At 47.8% G+C, this 18,025-nt stretch overlaps 1 protein-coding gene across 1 annotated transcript; it reads left to right on the top strand.

The window, feature by feature from the left end:
* Positions 1-1,134: 1,134 nt before the first annotated feature.
* LOC136835085 (trichohyalin-like) lies at positions 1,135-10,225 on the top strand. Its single transcript, XM_067098265.1, has 9 exons — positions 1,135-1,697; positions 1,731-2,262; positions 2,386-3,093; positions 3,203-3,788; positions 3,878-4,254; positions 5,569-6,366; positions 7,129-7,296; positions 7,464-9,561; positions 9,684-10,225. Exons 1-9 carry the CDS (start codon positions 1,135-1,137, stop codon positions 10,223-10,225), a joined length of 6,372 nt encoding a protein of 2,123 aa, XP_066954366.1.
* The last annotated feature ends 7,800 nt before the right edge of the window (positions 10,226-18,025 follow it).

Genomic DNA, 18,025 nt, shown 5'->3' with positions numbered 1-18,025 from the left:
GAGAAGATATAGGGGACCAGGGAATATAGACAGGAAGAACGAGAATACATAAAAGACCAGGGAAGGTAGACAAGGAGAAACAGAATCCATAGAGGACCAGGGAAGATAGACAGGGGGAATGAGAACACATAGAGACCAGGGAAGATAGACTGGGAGGACGAGAAGCCATAGAGGACCAGGGAAGATAGAAAGGAAAAACGAGAAGCCATTGAGGGTCAGGAGGGAAGATACCAGAAGACAGAGAAGAACCAGGGAGAAGACCGAGAACCCAAAGAGGACCAGGGATGACAGACAAGGAGAACGAGAACCCAAAGAGGACCAAGGAAGACAGCCAAGAGAAAAAGAGACCAGGGAGGATGGTTAAGAAGCCCAAAGAGGACCAGGGAAGACAGACAAGGAGAACGAGAAGCCAAGAAGGACCAGGGAAGACAGACAAAGAGAATGAGAACCCAAGAAGGACCAGGGAAGATAGACAAGGAGAACGAGAACCCAAGAAGGACCAGGGAAGACAGACAAGGAGAACGAGAACCCAAGAAGGACCAGGGAAGACAGACAAGAACGAGAACCCAAAGAGGACCAGGGATGACAGACCAGGAGAATGAGAACCCAAAGAGGACCAGGGAAGACAGGGAGAACGAAAGAGGACCAGGGAAGAGAACAAGAACGAACCCAAAAGAGGACCAGGGAAAGACAGGGAGAACGAAGAACCCAGAGAAGAAGAGGACCCCCCAAAGAGGACCAGGGAAGACAGACAAGGAGAACGAGAACCCAAGAAGGACCAGGGAAGACAGAGAACAAGAACCAAAGAGGACCAGGGAAGACAGAGGAGAACCCAAAGAGGACCAGGGAAGAAAGACAAGGAGATTGAGAACCCACAGAGGACCAGGGAAAACAGAGAAGGAGAACGAGAACCCAAAGAGGACCAGGGAAGACAGACAAGGAGAACGAGAACCCAAAGAGGACCAGGGAGAAGACAGACAAGGAGAATGAGAAACTCCAAAGAGGACCAGGGAAGACAGAGAAGGAGAACGAGAACCCAAAGAGGACCAGGGAAGACAGACAAGGAGAAAAGAACCCAAAGAGGACCAGGGAAGAAACAGGAGAAGGAGAACGAGAACCCAAAGAGGACCTGGGATGACAGACAAGGAGAACGAGAACCCAAAGAGGACCAGGGAAGACAAACAAGGAGAACGAGAACCCAAAGAGGACCAGGGAAGAGTTAAGGGAAGGAGAACGAGGAACAGGGAAGACAGAGGACCAGGGAAGACAGACAAGGAGAACGAGAACCCAAAGAGGACCTGGGAAGACAGACAAGGAGAACGAGAACAAAAGAGGACCAGGGAAGACAGACAGGAGAACGGAGAACCAAAGAGGACCAGGGAAGACAGACAAGGAGAACGAGAGAACCCAAAGAGGACCAGGGAAACAGAGAAGGAGAATGAACCCAAAGAGGACCAGGGAAGACAGAAAAGGAGAACGAGAACCCAAAGAGAACCAGGAAGACAGACAAGGAGAACGAGAACCCAAAGAGGACCAGGGAAGACAGGCGAGAAACCCACCCAAGAGGACCAGGGAAGACAGACAAGGAGAACGAACCCAGAGAGGACCAGGGAAAACAGACAAGGAGAACGAGAACCCAAAGAGGACCAGGGAAGACAGACAAGGAGAACGAGAACCCAAGAGGACCAGGGAAGACAGTTATAACAGACAAGGAGAACGAGAACCCAAAGAGGACCAGGGAAGACAGGGAGGAGAACGAGAAACCAAAGAGACCAGGGAAGAAAGTTAAGGAGAACGAGAACCAAAGAGGACCAGGGAAGACAGGAGAAGGAGAACGAGAACAAAAAGAGGACCTGGGAAGACAGACAAGGAAGAACAGAACCAAAGAGGACCAGGGAAGACAGACAAGGAGAACGAGAACCCAAAGAGGACCAGGGAAACAGACAAGGAGAACGAAAAAGAGACCAGGGAAGAGGGAGAGCCAGAACAAAAGAAGACCAGGAAAAGACAAGGAGAACGAGAACCCAAAGAGGACCAGGGAAGACAGACAAGGAGAACGAGAACCAAAGAGGACCAGGGAAAACAGACAAGGAGAACGAGAACCCAAAGAGGACCAGGAAGACAGACAAGGAGAACGGGGAGGACCCCAAAGAGGGAACCAGGGAAGACAGACAAGGAGAACGAGAACCCAAGGAGGACCAGGAAAACAGACAAAGAGGACCAGGGAAGACAAACAAGGAGAAAACGAGGAACCCAAGAAGGACCAGGGAAAAACAGACAAAGGAGAACGAGAACCCAAAGAGGACCAGGGAAGATAGAACCCAATAAGGAGAACGGACCCCAAAGAGGACCAGGGAAGACAGTTAAGGAGAACGGAACCCAAAGAGGACCAAGGGAAGACAGTTAAGGAGAACGAGAAACCCAAGAAGGACCAGGGAAGACAGACAAGGAGAACGGACCCAAAGAGGACCAGGGAAGACAGTTAAGGAGAACGAGAACCCAAAGAGGACCAGGGAAGACAGACAAGACGAGAGAGAACAAGAACCCAAAGAGGACCAGGAAGACAGATACAAGGAGAATGAGAACCCAAAGAGGACCAGGGAAGACAGAGAAAGAGAACCCAAAGAGGAAAGGGAAGACAGGGAAGGAGAACGAGAGAACAAAGAGACCAGGGAAGACAGAGCAAGGAGAACGAGACCCAAAAGAGGACCAGGGAAAACAGACAAGGAGAACGAGAAACCCAAAGAGGACCAGGAAGAACAGACAAGGAGATTGAGAACCCACAGAAGGACCAGGGAAAACAGAGAGGAGAACGAGAACCAGAGGAGAACAAAGAGGACCAGGGAAGACCCAGGAGAAGACAGGAGGCAGGAACCCAAAGAGGACCAGGGAAAACAGGGAAGGAGAACGAGAACCCAAAGAGGACCTGGGATGACAGACAAGGAACGAGAACTAGGGGACCAGGAAGACAAACAAAGGAGGAGACAGGGCAAAGAGGACCAGGGAATACAGGCAAGGAGAACGAAGAACCCAGAAGGACCAGGGGAGAAAGACAAGGAGGCCAAGAACAAGAGGACCAGGAAAACAGAGGGGGCAAGAACACAAGAGGACAGGAGAAGACAGACAAGGAGAACGAGAACCCAAAGTGGACCAGGGAAAACGAGAAGGAGAACGAGAACCCAAAAAGGACCAGGGATGACAGAAAAGGAGAAAGGACCCCAAAGAGGACCAGGGAAGACAGTTAAGGAGAACGAGAACCCAAAGAGGACCAGGGAAGACAAACAAGGAGAACGAGAATTCAAGAAGGACCAGGGAAAACAGACAAGGAAAACGAGAACCCAAAGAGGACCAGGGGAAGATAGACAAGGAGAACGGACCCCAGAGAGGACCAGGGAAGACAGTTAAGGAGAACGAGAACCCAAAGAGGACCAGGAAAAACAGACAAGGAGAACGAGAACCCAAAGAGGACCAGGGAAGACAAACAAGGAGAACGGACCCCAAAGAGGACCAGGGAAGACAGACAAGGAGAACGAGAACCCAAAGAGGACCTGGGAAGACAGAGAAGGAGAACGAGAACCCAAAGAGGACCAGGGAAGACAGACAAGGAGAACGAGAACCCAAGAAGGACCAGGGAAGAAATACAAGGAAAGCGAGAACCCACAGAGGACCAGGGAAAACAGAGGAGAACGAGAATCCAAAGAGAACCAGAGATGACGGACAAGGAGAGCGAGAACCCAAGAAGGACCAGGGAAAACAGACAAAGAAAACGAGAACCCAAAGAGGACCAGGTAAGTAAGGCAAGGAGAACGAGAACCCAAGAAGGACCAGGGAAAACAGACAAAGAAAACGGGAACCTAAAGAGGACCAGGGAAGACAGGCAAGGAGAACGAGAACCCAAGGAGGACCAGGGAAAACAGACAAGGAGAACGAGAACCCAAGGAGGACCAGGGAAGACAGGCAAGGAGAACGAGAACACAAGAAGGACCAGGGAAAACAGACAAAGAAAAAGAGAACCCAAAGAGGACCAGGGAAGACAGACAAGGAGAACGAGAAGCCAAAGATGACCAGGGAAGACAGACAAGGAGAACGAGAACCCAAAGAGGATCAGGGAAGACAGACAAGGAGAGCGAGAACCCAAGGAGGACCAGGGAAGACAGACAAGGAGAGCGAGAACCCATGAGAACGAGAACCCATAGAGGACCAGGAGAGAACGGACAAGGAGAACGAGAACCAAAGAGGACCAGGAGAAGACAGGCAAAGAGGAGAAGCCAAGAGGACCAGGAAGACGAACAAGGAGAACGATAAGCCAGAAGGACAGGAAGACAGACAAGAATGAGAACCCAGAGGACCAGGGAAGACGGACAAGGAGAACGGGGCAAAGAGGACCAGGGAAGACAGACAAAGAGAACGAGAACCAAAAGAGAAGCCAGGAGGACAGACACAAGGAGGAACGATAAGCCAAGAAGGACCAGGGAAGACAGACCAAAGAGAATGAGAAACCCAAAGAGAGGACCAGGGAAGACAGCCAGGAAAAGGAGAACGAGAACACCAAAGAGGACCAGGGAAGACAGACAAGGAGAGAGAACCCAAGAAGGACCAGGGAAGACAGACATAAAAGAGGACGAGAACCCAAAGAGGACCAGGGAAGACAGACCAGGAGGGAATGAGAACCCAAAGAGGACCAGGGGAAGACGGACTGCAAGAGGCAAGAACCCATAGAGGACCAGGAAGACAGGACAAGAGGAGAGAAGCCAAAAGAGGACCAGGGAAGACAGGCAAGGAGGAGAAGCCAAGAGGACCAGGGAAGACAGACAAGGGAACGATAAGCCCAAGGACAGGGAAGACAGACAAAGGAGAATGAGAACCCAAGAAGGACCAGGGAAGACAGACAAGGAGAACAGGCAAGAAAGGACCAGGGATGACAGACAAGAGAAGAGGCCAAAGAGGGGACAGGGATGACAGACCAGAACGAAGGGCAAAAGAGGACCAGGGACAGACCAGGAGAATGAGGCAAAGAGGACCAGGAAGACAAGCCAAGGAGAACGAGACCCCCAGGACCAGGGAGAGACAGTTGGAGAACGGACCCAAAGAGGACCAGGGATGACAGTTAAAGAAGAAGCCAAAGAGGACCAGGGATGACAGACCAAGAATGAGAACCCAAAGAGGACCAGGGAAGACAGTTAAGAACGAGAACCCAAAGAGGACCAGGGAGACAGACAGACAGGGAGAACCAATCCCAAAAAGGGACCGGGAAGACGGACAGGGAGGAACGAGAACCCACAGAAGGATCGGGAAGACAGAAGGAGATTGAGGAACCCAAGGGACCAGGAAGGCAGAGAAGGAACAGGAACCCAAAGAGGACCAGGATAGACAGACAAGGAGAACAAGAACCCAAAAGAGGACCAAGTATAACAGACAAGGAGAACAAGGAACCCAAAGGACCAGGAAGACAGGCAGAGAGAGGGGGCAAAAGAAAAGGACAGGGAAGAAGAAAGGACAGAGGCGAACCCAAGAGGACCAGGGAACAGAGAAGGAGAACGAACCCCAAGAGAGGACCTGGGATGACAGACAGGAGCAGGGAGCAAAGGGAAGAAAGACAAGGCCAGAACAAAGAGGACCAGGGAGCAGAGAACAGAACACAAAGGAGGACCAGGGAAGACAGGACAGGAGAAAAGGAACCCAAAAGTGGACCAGGGAAAGCAGAAGGAGAACAGAACAAAAAGGACCAGGGATGACAGAAAGGAGAAAGGACCCCAAAGACCCCAAAGAGGACCAGGGAAGACAGTTAAGAAGAGAAAGGGGCAAGAGGACCAGGGAAGACAAACAAGGAGAACGAGAATTCCAAGAAGGACCAGGGGAAAACAGACAAAGGAAAACCAAAGAAGGCAAAGAGGTCAGGGAGAGATAGACAAGGAGAACGGACCCCAGAGAGGACCAGGGAAGACAGTTAGGAGAACGAGAACCCAAAGAGGACCTGGGAGAGACAGAAGGAGAACAGAACAAAGAGGACCAGGGAAGACAGTTGGAGAACGGACCCCAAAGAGGACCAGGAAGACAGTTAAGGAGAACGGAGAACCCAAAAAGAGGACCAGGGATGACAGACCAAAGAATGAGAACCCAAAGAGGACCAGGGGAAGACAGTTAAGAGAACGAGAAACCCAAGAGAACCAGGAAAGACAGACAGAGAGGGCAAGAAACCCCAAGAGGAGACCAGGGAAGGCTGTACAGAACGGGCAAGGATCGGGAGAGAGAGACAGGAGGTGTGAGAACAGAGAGGACCAGGGAAAACGAAGAGGAGAACAGGAGACCCCAAAGAGAGGACCAGGGAAGACAGACAAGGAGAACGGAGACCCAAAGAGGGACAAAGTATAACAGACAGGAGGGCAGGGCAAAGAGGACAAGGGAGAAAGACAGGCGCACAGAGAGGAACGGGCCCAGAAGGACCAGGAAGAAAGACAGAGAGGCAGTCCAAGAGGACCAGGAAAACTGGGAAGGAGGGCAGGAGACCCAAAGAGGACCTGGGATGACAGACAGGGAAGACGAGGAACCCAAGAGGACCAGGGAAGACGGACAAGGAGAACGAGAACCCAAAGAGGACCAGGGAAGACAGGCAAAAGAGGAGAAGCCAAAGAGGACCAGGGAAGACAGACAAGGAGAACGATAAGCCAAGAAGGACCAGAGGAAGACAAGGACCAAAGAGAATGAGAAAAGGACCCCAAGAAGGACCAGGGAAGATAGACAAGGAGAACGAGAACCCCAAGAAGGACCAGGGAAGACAGACAAGGAGAACGAGAATTCCAAGAAGGACCAGGAAAACAGAATAAGAACGAGGAGCAAAGAGGACCAGGGGAAGATAGACAAGGAGAATGAGGACCAGGAAGACAGTTAAGAGACCAAGGAAGACAGCCAAGGAGAACGAGAACCCAAAGAGGACCAGGGAAGACAGTTAAGGAGAACGGACCCCAAAGAGGACCAGGGAAGACAGTTAAGGAGAACGAGAACCCAAAGAGGACCAGGGATGACAGACCAAAAGAATGAGAACCCAAAGAGGACCAGGGAAGACAGTTAAGGAGAACGAGAACCCAAAGAGAACCAGGGAAGACAGACAAGGAGAACGAAAACCCAAAGAGGACCAGGGAAGACAGGCAAGGAGAACGAGAACCCAAGAAGGATCAGGGAAGAAAGACAAGGAGATTGAGAACCCACAGAGGACCAGGGAAAACAGAGAAGGAGAACGAGAACCCAAAGAGGACCAGGGAAGACAGACAAGGAGAACAAGAACCCAAAGAGGACCAAGTATAACAGACAAGGAGAACAAGAACCCAAAGAGGACCAGGGAAGACAGGCAAGGAGAACGAGAACCCAAGAAGGACCAGGGAAGAAAGACAAGGAGAGCGAGAACCCAAAGAGGACCAGGGAAACAGGAAGGAGAACGAGAACCCAAAGAGGACCTGGGATGACAGACAAGGAGAACGAGAACCCCAGAAGGATCAGGGAAGAAAGACAAGGAGAGCCAGAACAAAAAGAGGACCAGGAAAACAGCAAGGAGAAACGAGAACACAAAGAAGGACCAGGGAAGAAAGACAAGGAGAGCCAGAACAAAGAGGACCAGGGAAAAACAGGAGAAGGAGAATGAGGAACACAAAAAGGACCAGGATGACAGACAAAAGGAGAAAGGAACCCAAAGTGGACAAGGGAACAGAGTTAAGGAGAACGAGAACCCAAAGAGGACCAGGGGAAGACAAACAAGGAGAACGAGACCCCAAAGAGGACCAGGAAAGCAGTTAAGGAAAACGAGAACCCAAAGAGGACCAGGGGAAGACAAACAAGAAACGGAATTCCAAGAGGACCAGGGAAGACAGTTAAGGAGACAACGAGAAACCCAAAGAGGACCTGGGAAGACAGAGAAGGAGAACGGAACCCAAAGAGGACCAGGGAAGACAGTTAAGGAGAACGAGACCCAAAAGAGGACCAGGAAAAACAGACAAGGAGAACGAGAACCCAAAGAGGACCAGGGAAGACAAACAAAAGAACGGACCCCAAAGAGGACCAGGGAAGACAGACAAGGAGAACGAGAACCAAAAGAGGGACCTGGGGAAGACAGAGAAGGAGAGCAGGGCAAGAGGACCAGGGGAAGACAGACAGGAGAACAGAACCCAAGAAGGACCAGGGAAGAAATACAAGAATTGAGAACCCACAGAGGACCAGGGAAAACAGAGGAGAACGAGAACCAAAGAGAACCAGAGATGACGGACAAGGAGGCAGAACCCAAAGAAGGACCAGGGAAAACAGACAAAGAACAAGAGGGCAAAGAGGACCAGGTAAGACAGGCAAGAGCAAGAACCCAAGAAGGACCAGGAAAAAGACAAAGAAAGCAGAGAATCCTAAAGAGGACCAGGGAAGACAGGCAAGGAGAACGAGGCAAAGGAGGACCAGGAAAACAGACAAGGAGAACAGAGCAAGGAGGACCAGGAGAAGACAGGCAAGGAGAACGAGAACACAAGGACCAGGAAAACAGACAAAGAAACGAGAACCCAAGAGGACCAGGGAAGACAGACAAAGGAGAGCTAGAAGCCAAAGATGACCAGGAAGACAGACAAGGAGGAACACAAAGAGGATCAGGGAAGACAGACAAGGAGAGGCAAGAGGGCAAGGAGGACCAGGGAGAAGACAGACAACGAGAACCCAAAGAGGACCAGGATGAAACAGACAAGAAGAACGAGAACCTAAAGAGGACCAGGTTAGACAGACAAGGAGAACGAGAACCCAAAGAGGACCAGGGAAGACAGGCAAGGAGAACAGAGCAAGAAGGACCAGGGAAGACAGAAAAAGGAAACAGGACCCAAAGAGGACCAGGAAGACAGACAATGAGAACAAGGGCAAAGAGGACCAGGGATGACAGGCAGGAGAACCAGGGCAAGGAGGACCTGGGAAGACAGACAAAGGAGAACAGGAGCCCAAAGAGGACCAGGGAAGACAGACAAGGAGAACAGAACCCTAAAGGAAACAGGAGACGAGAACCCAAGAGGAGGGATGACAAAAAGGACAAGGGAAGAGAGGCAAGGAGGGCAGAACCCCAAAGAGGACCAGGGATGACAGGCAAGGAGAACCAGAAACCCAAGGAGGACCAGGGAAGACAGACAAGGAGAACCAGGAGCCCAAAGAAGGACCAGGAAGAAGACAGACAAGGAGAACCCACAGGAGGACCAGAAACAGGGGAGATAGGCAAGGGAGGCAAGGAGAACGAGAACCCAAAAGGACAAGGAAGAGAGGCAGGGAAGACGGGAAGCCAAGAAGAGGATCAGGAGGAACAGACACAAGGAGAGCAGAACCCAAAGAAACAGGGAGATAGACAAGGAGAAGCAGAACTCAAGAAACAGGGGAAGACAGAAAAGGAGAACAGAAAGGACCACAAACAAGGGACCAGGGAAGAGACAGACAAGGAGAAAAGAGAAGCCAAGAAGGACCAGGAAGAAAGGCAAGGAGAAAGAAAGAAAAGAGGACCAGGAAAACAGACAAAGAGGAGGAGGCAAGGAGGAGCAAGAGGACCAGGGAAGACAGGCAAGGAGAACGAGAACCCAAGGACCAGGGAAGAAAGGGAGACAAGGAGAGCCAGAACAGTTAAGGAGAAAAAAAAGAGGACCAGGAAAACAGAAGGAGAACGAGAACACAAAGAGGACCAGGGGAAGCAGACAAGGAGAACAGACAAGGGAGGACCCAGTTAAGCAAAGTGGACAAGGAAAACAGAAGGAGAACAGGAACCCAAAGGACCAGGGATGACAGAAAGGAGAAAGGACCCCAAAGGGGACCAGGGAAGACAGTTAAGGAGAATGAGAACCTAAAGAGGACCAGGGAAGACAAACAAGGAGAACGAGAATTCAAGAAGGACCAGGGAAAACAGACAAGAAAACAGGAGGAGAATCCAAAGAGGACCAGGGATGACGGACAAGGAGAACAAGAAGGACCAGGGACCAGAGAGGAGGACCAGGGAAGACAGTTAAGGAGAACGAGAACCCAAGAGGACCAGGGGACAAAGAACAGAAAAGACCAGGGAGAACAGGAGAACGCAAAGAGGACCAGGAAGACAGACAAGGAGAAGGGACCCCAAAGAGGACCAGGAAGACAGGTTAGAGAACGAGAACCCAAAAGGACCAGGGATGACAGACCAAAAAAGAGAGCAAGACGACCAGGGAAGACAGTTAGGAGAACGAGAACCCAAAGATGAACCAGGAAGACAGACAAGGAGCAAACCCAAAGAGGACCAGGAAGACAGGCAGGAGAGGGCAGAACCAAGAGGACCAGGGAAGAAAGACAAGGAGATTGAGAACCCACAGAGGACCAGGGAAAACAGAGAAGAGGCAGGTTAGGCAAAGAAGTGAGAAGCAAAGAGGACCAGGAGACAGGCAACAAGGAGACAGACAAGGAGGGAAGACAGGTAAGAGAACCCAAAAGAGGACCAAGTATAACAGACAAAGGAGAACAGGAGAACCAGAAAAGAGGACCAGGGAAGACAGGCAAGGCAAGGGGAGCAAGAACCAGGGAAGAAGGACCAGGGAGAACCTAAAGAGGGAGACAAGGAGAGCGAGAACCCAAAAGGACCAGGGGAAAACAGGAAGGAGAACGAGAACCAAAAAAGAGGACCTGGGATGACAGACAGGAGAGAGGAACAAGGAGGACCAGGAAGACAGGGAACGGGACCCAAAGAGGACCAGGGAATACAGGCAAGAGAAGAGAACCTAAAGAAAAATGTGGAGAACCCAAGAGAGGACCAAAAAGGAAGAAGAAAGACAAGGAGAGCCAGAACAAAAAGAGGACCAGGGAAAACAGAGGAGAACGAGAACACAAAGAGGACCAGGGAAGACAGACAAGGAGAACGAGAACCCAAAGTGGACCAGGGAAAACAGAGAAGGAGAACGAGAACCCAAAAAGGACCAGGGATGACAGAAAAGGAGAAAGGACCCCAAAGAGGACCAGGAAGACAGGCAAGGAGAACGAGAACCCAAAGAGGACCAGGGAAGACAGACAAAGGAGAACGAGAATTCAAAGAGAAGGGGACCAGGAGGAAAACAGACAAAGAAAACGAGAGCCCAAAGAGGACCAGGGGAAGACAGAGGAGAACGAGACCACAGAAGGACCAGGAAGACACAGAGAACGAGACCAGGACCAGGGAAGACAGAGAAGAGAACGAGAACCCAAAGAGGACCAGGAAAAAAAACAGAAGACAAGGAGAACGTGAGAACCCAAAGAGGACCAGGGGAAGACAAAACAAGAACCCAAGAACTAGGGAAGACAGACAAGGAAACGAGAACCCAAAGAGGACCAGGAAGACAGACAAGGAGAACGAGAACCCAAAGAGGACCAGGGAAAACAGTTAAGGAGGACCTGGGAGGACTCTGGGAAGAACAGAGAAGGAGAACAAGAACGAGGGAAAAAGAGGACCAGGAAGACAGAGAAGGAGAACGAGGAACCCAAAGAGGACCAGGAAGACACCAAAAGAAGAAATACAAAGAGGACCAGGAAGAACAGACAAGGAGAACGAGAACCCACAGAGGACCAGGGAAGAAACAGGACAAGGATGAAGAACCAAGAGATTGGAAGCAAAGAGGACCAGGGGACAAGGAGAACGAGAACCCAAAGAGGACCAGGAAGACAGACAAAGAGAAGCAAAAGAGGACAGGGAAGAGGACCAGGTAGAGGGAGGGAGGGCAAGGAGAACGAGAACACAAGAAGGACCAGGGAAGAAAGACAAGGAGAACCAGAACCCAAAAAGAGGACCAGGGAAAAAAGGAGAACGAGAACCCAAAGAGGACCAGGGATGACAGAACCTCAAGAAGGACCAGGGAAGACAGACAAGGAGGAGAACCCAAAGAGGACCAGGGAAAACAGACAAGGAAACTCAAGAGGACCAGGGAAGACAAACAAGGACCAGGGAAAGACAGGCAAGAACGAGAAGAACCAGGGAAAACAGACAAGGAGAAGGACCCAAAAAGGGACCAGGGAAAACAGGACAAAGACAGTTAAGAGAACGAGAACCCAAAGAGGACCAGGGAAGACAGACAAACGAGAACCCAAAGAGGACCAGGGGAAGACAGACAAAGACGGACCAAAGAGGACCAGGAAGACAGACAAGGAGAACAGACAAGAGGGACCTGGGAAGATTGGGAGAAGGAGAACGAGAACCCAAAGAGGACCAGGGAAGACAGACAAGGAGAACGAGAACCCAAAGAAGGACCAGGGAAGAAATACAGGGAAAACAGACACAGAGGACCAGGGAAAACAGAGGAGAACGAGAAACCAGAAGAGAACCAGGGATGACGGACAAGGAGAGCGAGAACCAAAGAGGACCAGGGAAAACAGACAAGGACAAGAAGGAACAGGAGAACCCAAGGAGACACAGGACCAGGATCCAAAGAGAACAGACAAAGAAGGAACCAAGGGCAAAGAGGACCAGGGAAGACAGGCAAGGAGAACGAGAACCAAGGAGGACCAGGGAAAACAGACAAAGAGAAAGAACCCAAAGAGGACCAGGGAAGACAGGCAAGGAGAACGAGAACACAAGAAGGACCAGGGAAAACAGACAAGAAAAAGAGAACCCAAAGAGGACCAGGGGAAGACAGACAAGGAGGGAACCAAAGATGACAAAGAAAAGGAGAAGACAGGACAAGGAAGACAGGCAAAGAGGACCAGGGAAGACAGACAAGGAGGAGGACCAAGAGGACCAGGGAAGACAGACAAGGACAAGGCAAGAGGAGGACCAGGGAAACCCAAAGAGGACCAGGGAAAACAGACAAGAAGAACGAGAACCTAAAGAGGACCAGGTTAGACAGACAAGGACAGCGAGAACCCAAAGAGGACCAGGGAAGACAGGCAAGGAGAACGAGAACCCAAAGAGGACCAGGGAAGACAGGTAAGGAGAACGAGGACACAAGAAGGACCAGGGAAAACAGACAATGAGAACGAGAACCCAAAGAGGACCAGGGATGACAGGCAAGGAGAACCAGAACCCAAGGAGGACCAGGAAGACAGACAAGGAAAACGGGAGCCCAAAGAGGACCAGGGAAGACAGACAAGGAGAACGAGAACCTAAAGAAACAGGGAGATAGGCAAGGAGAGCGAGAACCCAAAAAGGACAAGGGAAGAGAGGCAAGGAGAACGAGAACCCAAAGAGGACCAGGGATGACAGGCAAGGAGAACCAGAACCCAAGGAGGACCAGGAAGACAGACAAGGAAAACTCAAAGAAACAGGGAAGACAGGGAGCCCAAAGAGGACCAGGGGAAGACAGAGAAAAGGAGAACGAGAACTAAAGAAACAGGGAGATAGGCAAGGAGAGAACAAAAGGACAAGGGAAGAGAGGCAAGGAGAACGAGAAGCCAAAGAGGATCAGGGAAGACAGACACGGAGAACGAGAACCCAAAGAAACAGGGAGATAGACAAGGAGAACGAGAACTCAAAGAAACAGGGAAGACAGAAAAGGAGAACGAGAAGCCAAAGAGGACCAGGGAAGACAGACAAGGAGAAAGAGAAGCCAAAGAGGACCAGGGAAGACAGGCAAGGAGAAAGAGAAGAGAAAGAGGACCAGGGAAAACAGACAAGGAGGAGAGCGAGAACCCAAAGAGGACCAGGGAAGACAGGCAAGGAGAACGAGAACCCAAGAAGGACCAAGGAAAACAGACAAAGAGAACGAGAGCCCAAAGATGACCAGGGAAGACAGGCAAGGAGAACGAGAACCCAAGAAGGACCAAGGAAAACAGACAAAGAGAACGAGAGCCCAAAGAGGACCAGGGAAAACAGACAAGGAGAACGACAACCCATAGAGGACCAGGGAAGACAGACAAGGAGAACGAGAAGCCAAAGATGACCAGGAAAACAGACAAGGAGAGCAGGATTGAGAACCCAAAGAGGACCAGAAGACAGACCAGGAGAACGAGAACTCAAAGAAATAGGGAAACAGACAAGGAGAGCGAGAACCCAAAGAGGACCAGGGAAGACAGGGAAGGAGAGAGAGAGAACCCAAAGAAACAGGGAAAACAGACAAGGAAAACGAGAACCCAAGGAAGACCAGGGAAGACGGACAAGGAGAACGAGAGCCCAAAGATGACCAGGGAAGACAGGCAAGGAGAACGAGAACCCAAAGAGGACCAGGGAAAATAGACAAGGAGAGCGAGAACCCAAAGAGGACCAGAGAAGACAGACCAGGAGAACGAGAACCCAAAGAGGACCAGGGAAAACAGAGAAGGAGAACGAGAACCCAAAGAAACAGGGAAAACAGACAAGGAGAGCGAGAACCCAAAGAGGACCATGGAAGACAGGGAAGGAGAGAGAGAGAACCCAAAGAAACAGGGAAAACAGACAAGGAAAACGAGAACCCAAGGAAGACCAGGGAAGACGGACAAGGAGAACGAGAACCCAAAGAGGACCAGGGAAGACAGACAAGGAGAACGAGAACCCAAGGAGGACCAGGGAAGACAGACAAGGAAAACGAGCCCAAAGAGGACCAGGGAAGACATGCAAGGAGAACGAGAACCCTAAGAAACAGGGAAGACAGACAGGGAGAGCGAGAACCCAAAGAAGACCAGTGAAGACAGACAAGAAGAACGAGAACCCAAAGAGGACCAGGGAAGACAGGCAAGGAAAACGAGCCCAAAGAGGACCAGGGAAGACATGCAAGGAGAACGAGAACCCAAAGAAACAGGGAAGACAGACAAGGAGAGCGAGAACCTAAAGAGGACCAGGGAAGACAGACAAGGAGAACGAGAACCCAAAGAGGACCAGGGAAGACAGACAAGGAAAACGAACCCAAAGAGGACCAGGGAAGACATGCAAGGAGAACGAGAACCTAAAGAAACAGGGAAGACAGACAAGGAGAGCGAGAACCTAAAGAGGTCCAGGGAAGACAGACAAGGAGAACGAGAACCCAAAGAGGACCAGGGAAGACAGACAAGGAGAACGAAAACCCAAAGAAGACCAGGGTATACAGACAGCGAGAATGAGAAGCCACAGAGGACCAAGGAAGATAAACAGAGAGAACAAGAAACCATAGAGGACCAGGGAACAGACAGGGAGAACGAGATGTGATGGAGAGCCTCAGCCAAGGGAAGTAGAGCAAGAAGTGTGGAGGAACCACGGCTGTTAAATGGATCGCTGGTTGCTGTTTTTGCAGACTACTGTTGAGCTTCTCAGTGCATATTGCAGAGCTGCAACGACAACATCAAGAGAAGGATATTTTCGAAATCACCGGCATCGTCACAATTTACTCCAGTACCAGTCACTCTAATGATTAGCTTGTTCCTGATTGATAAAGATGAGTACACCTTTGATACCATAGGTCTAGTCACCGGAACGCCCCCAAATTGATGTCTTGAAACTCATTTTACCTTCTCCAACGCCCTTTACTCTTAATCCCCAACCCTTTTCTTTTCACATTATATATTTCAAGAAATATTTCAAGAAATGATATCGGTAGTTTTTTTTTAGAACACATGCCATTCTTACCCTCTTCTATAACTACAGTTCTTTTTGTGTCGTTAAAATTAAATCTGTCATATTTTTCCTGTTCAGTTAACTATATTTGCTTCCATCCTGTCATCAAGGACCAAAAGTAAGACTCAGGCAAGAACAGAATATTCTAAGCACTGCAGGATGGCCCAACTTTGGTTGTTTATTTGTTGTGAAATCATTATTTATTTATTTATCTTTTTTAATAGACACATCACCTGACTTTTATTAAAGAGAAACATAACCCAGTCTCTCCTGGGTTACCTCAGAATCTATGAGACCAATATCAGATTCCAACTAGGGCCTTACTGCTATCAGTTTAAGGTGTGTTTTGCAGATCAATCGGACAAATTTAACGCATTTGCTGATCCACGCAGGAAAACGACTACGTTGCATGCGAACGGTTTTTTTGGCTACGTTCACAAAAGCTAATTATACAGACCCGTAGATAAAGATCGGCGGGCCATGGAGTTAAATAATGAACTGAAGTGGAGGTTTAAAGAGCACGAGCAAGGGAAAAAAATGATACTTCTCACGATAAGAATATTTACACAAAGTCTGGCAAACCATGTAGTTGTTTTCATTGAGAGTATGTCTTCACTGGCCCTAACAGGCATTTGTGGATGTAATGGCGTTCAAGGGGAGTTTTATTGGTGTGAAGTGAAATTAAAGTTCACGGATGTCTATGGTAGAACTAAAATAAAAATGCATGTATGTGGAGTTCGTGAGCATCTATGCCTGAGATGTCAAAACAGGAGGAAAAGATGTTCATTAATACTTAGAAAATATGGATATCAATTATAGTTATCGAAAGTGTTTCTATGTCCTTAAGAAAGCTTTAAAAATTGCCAAAATATATCATGTACATAACGTGTATATATATATATATATATATATATATATATATATATATATATATATATATATATATATATATATATATATATATATATATATATATATATACATATATATATATATATATATATATATATATATATATATATATATATATATATATATATTGTCAATATATGTACAAGTACCTGGTTGTTACGCAACTAATCACAGATTTCAAAAATATACCTCACTTCTGCCAGATACCTGAACTCTCATAAGAATACAAATTACGACTGAGTACTCTAAAGGTAACAGTGATCCCTTAAAAAGTTCATTAATCACATGAAAAATCAAACTCAGTTTATCAAGACTAGTGTGAGGTATCAACAATTAAACAAGAAATACACTAGAGTAAAAGGGCATCACTCCATCAAACAACTTCAATTGTTTCCCTGGCCTTAATTCACTTCAGCAAAACTAATGGAACAAAACATATTTATCACTTTGCCTTATGCACACAATTAATCCTATTCACTGGTGGTCAATAAATGAAACAATGTTTTTTTTATTTTAAATAAAAAAAATAATTTTTAAATTTAAAATTTATAATTAAAGTTCTCAATCTGAAAAAATTTACTATTACCTGAAAACACAAAAATTTAATTAACTCTTGAATTAAATTATTAAACAAAATTAAATCACAAAAAGTATAATTTATCAAGAAATGAAATTAATCAAGTAAAATTTAACCTATCAAGAAATACTCAAGATTTGAAAAGAAAATGTTAAAAAATTAAAATTAAATCGAGTATGCAATGTTAAATCATCAAGAAATAATTAAAATGCTAAGTAAATAAATGATAAATCTTCAAAATATAAAATTTGAAAAAACCAAGACTGCAAACACAACAACACACAAAAATACACAAAAGATTTATCAATAAAATAATTTCACTTGGGCAAAAATTCCCTAATACACCTTATTATACCATGTAACAATATGTAAAATTCACTTTACCTTACACAAGCTTGTGAAAACCTTTTCAAAATCCACAAAACACACTTTTTATCAGGCACCGTCACAGTTTTCCTAACGTCACATCTCAAAAGCTAAGATTAACACCAGTGACCACAAATATATTACGAGAAAATTACTCTCTTTTGAAGAAAGAGAGAGAGAGAGAGAGAGAGAGAGAGAGAGAAAACCAACTTTAACGGTCTTTAAAATCAGAATGAGCAGATTTTTGGATTCCAGAAGGACATGAAACATCCAAATGACGTCACTTCCAGCGAAACGTTTTGAAACCAATCAGGACAACACATGATCACAGCAATGCAATCTTAAACATGATGCAATTGCCATGTGTTTCAGTGCAACACCGATTCACATTACTCAAAAGTACACGTCTTTACAAGAGAATCATATGGAATGCATGTAACATTGCGAAATCACTCTTCTCGTACGGGACAAAGCTTTTACAGAAATCCTTACACGATCAAACAGATTGCAAGTGGCCCATTATGATTGGCATGTTTTTAAAAACAAAACGAAAAACCGGAGTTGATTTCCAGTACGAATCAGCAATTGTTATCTTTACCTGTCAGTGCTTTATCTTTTGCGATGACAGCTGAAGTGAAACAAACCCTTCGGTACGGCACAACACACGTGTTGCTCATACACTACGCTAC

Source organism: Macrobrachium rosenbergii, chromosome 54 (assembly GCF_040412425.1).
Source record: "Macrobrachium rosenbergii isolate ZJJX-2024 chromosome 54, ASM4041242v1, whole genome shotgun sequence".
NCBI lineage: Eukaryota > Metazoa > Arthropoda > Malacostraca > Decapoda > Palaemonidae > Macrobrachium > Macrobrachium rosenbergii.
This window is presented reverse-complemented; position numbering and strand designations above follow the sequence as displayed.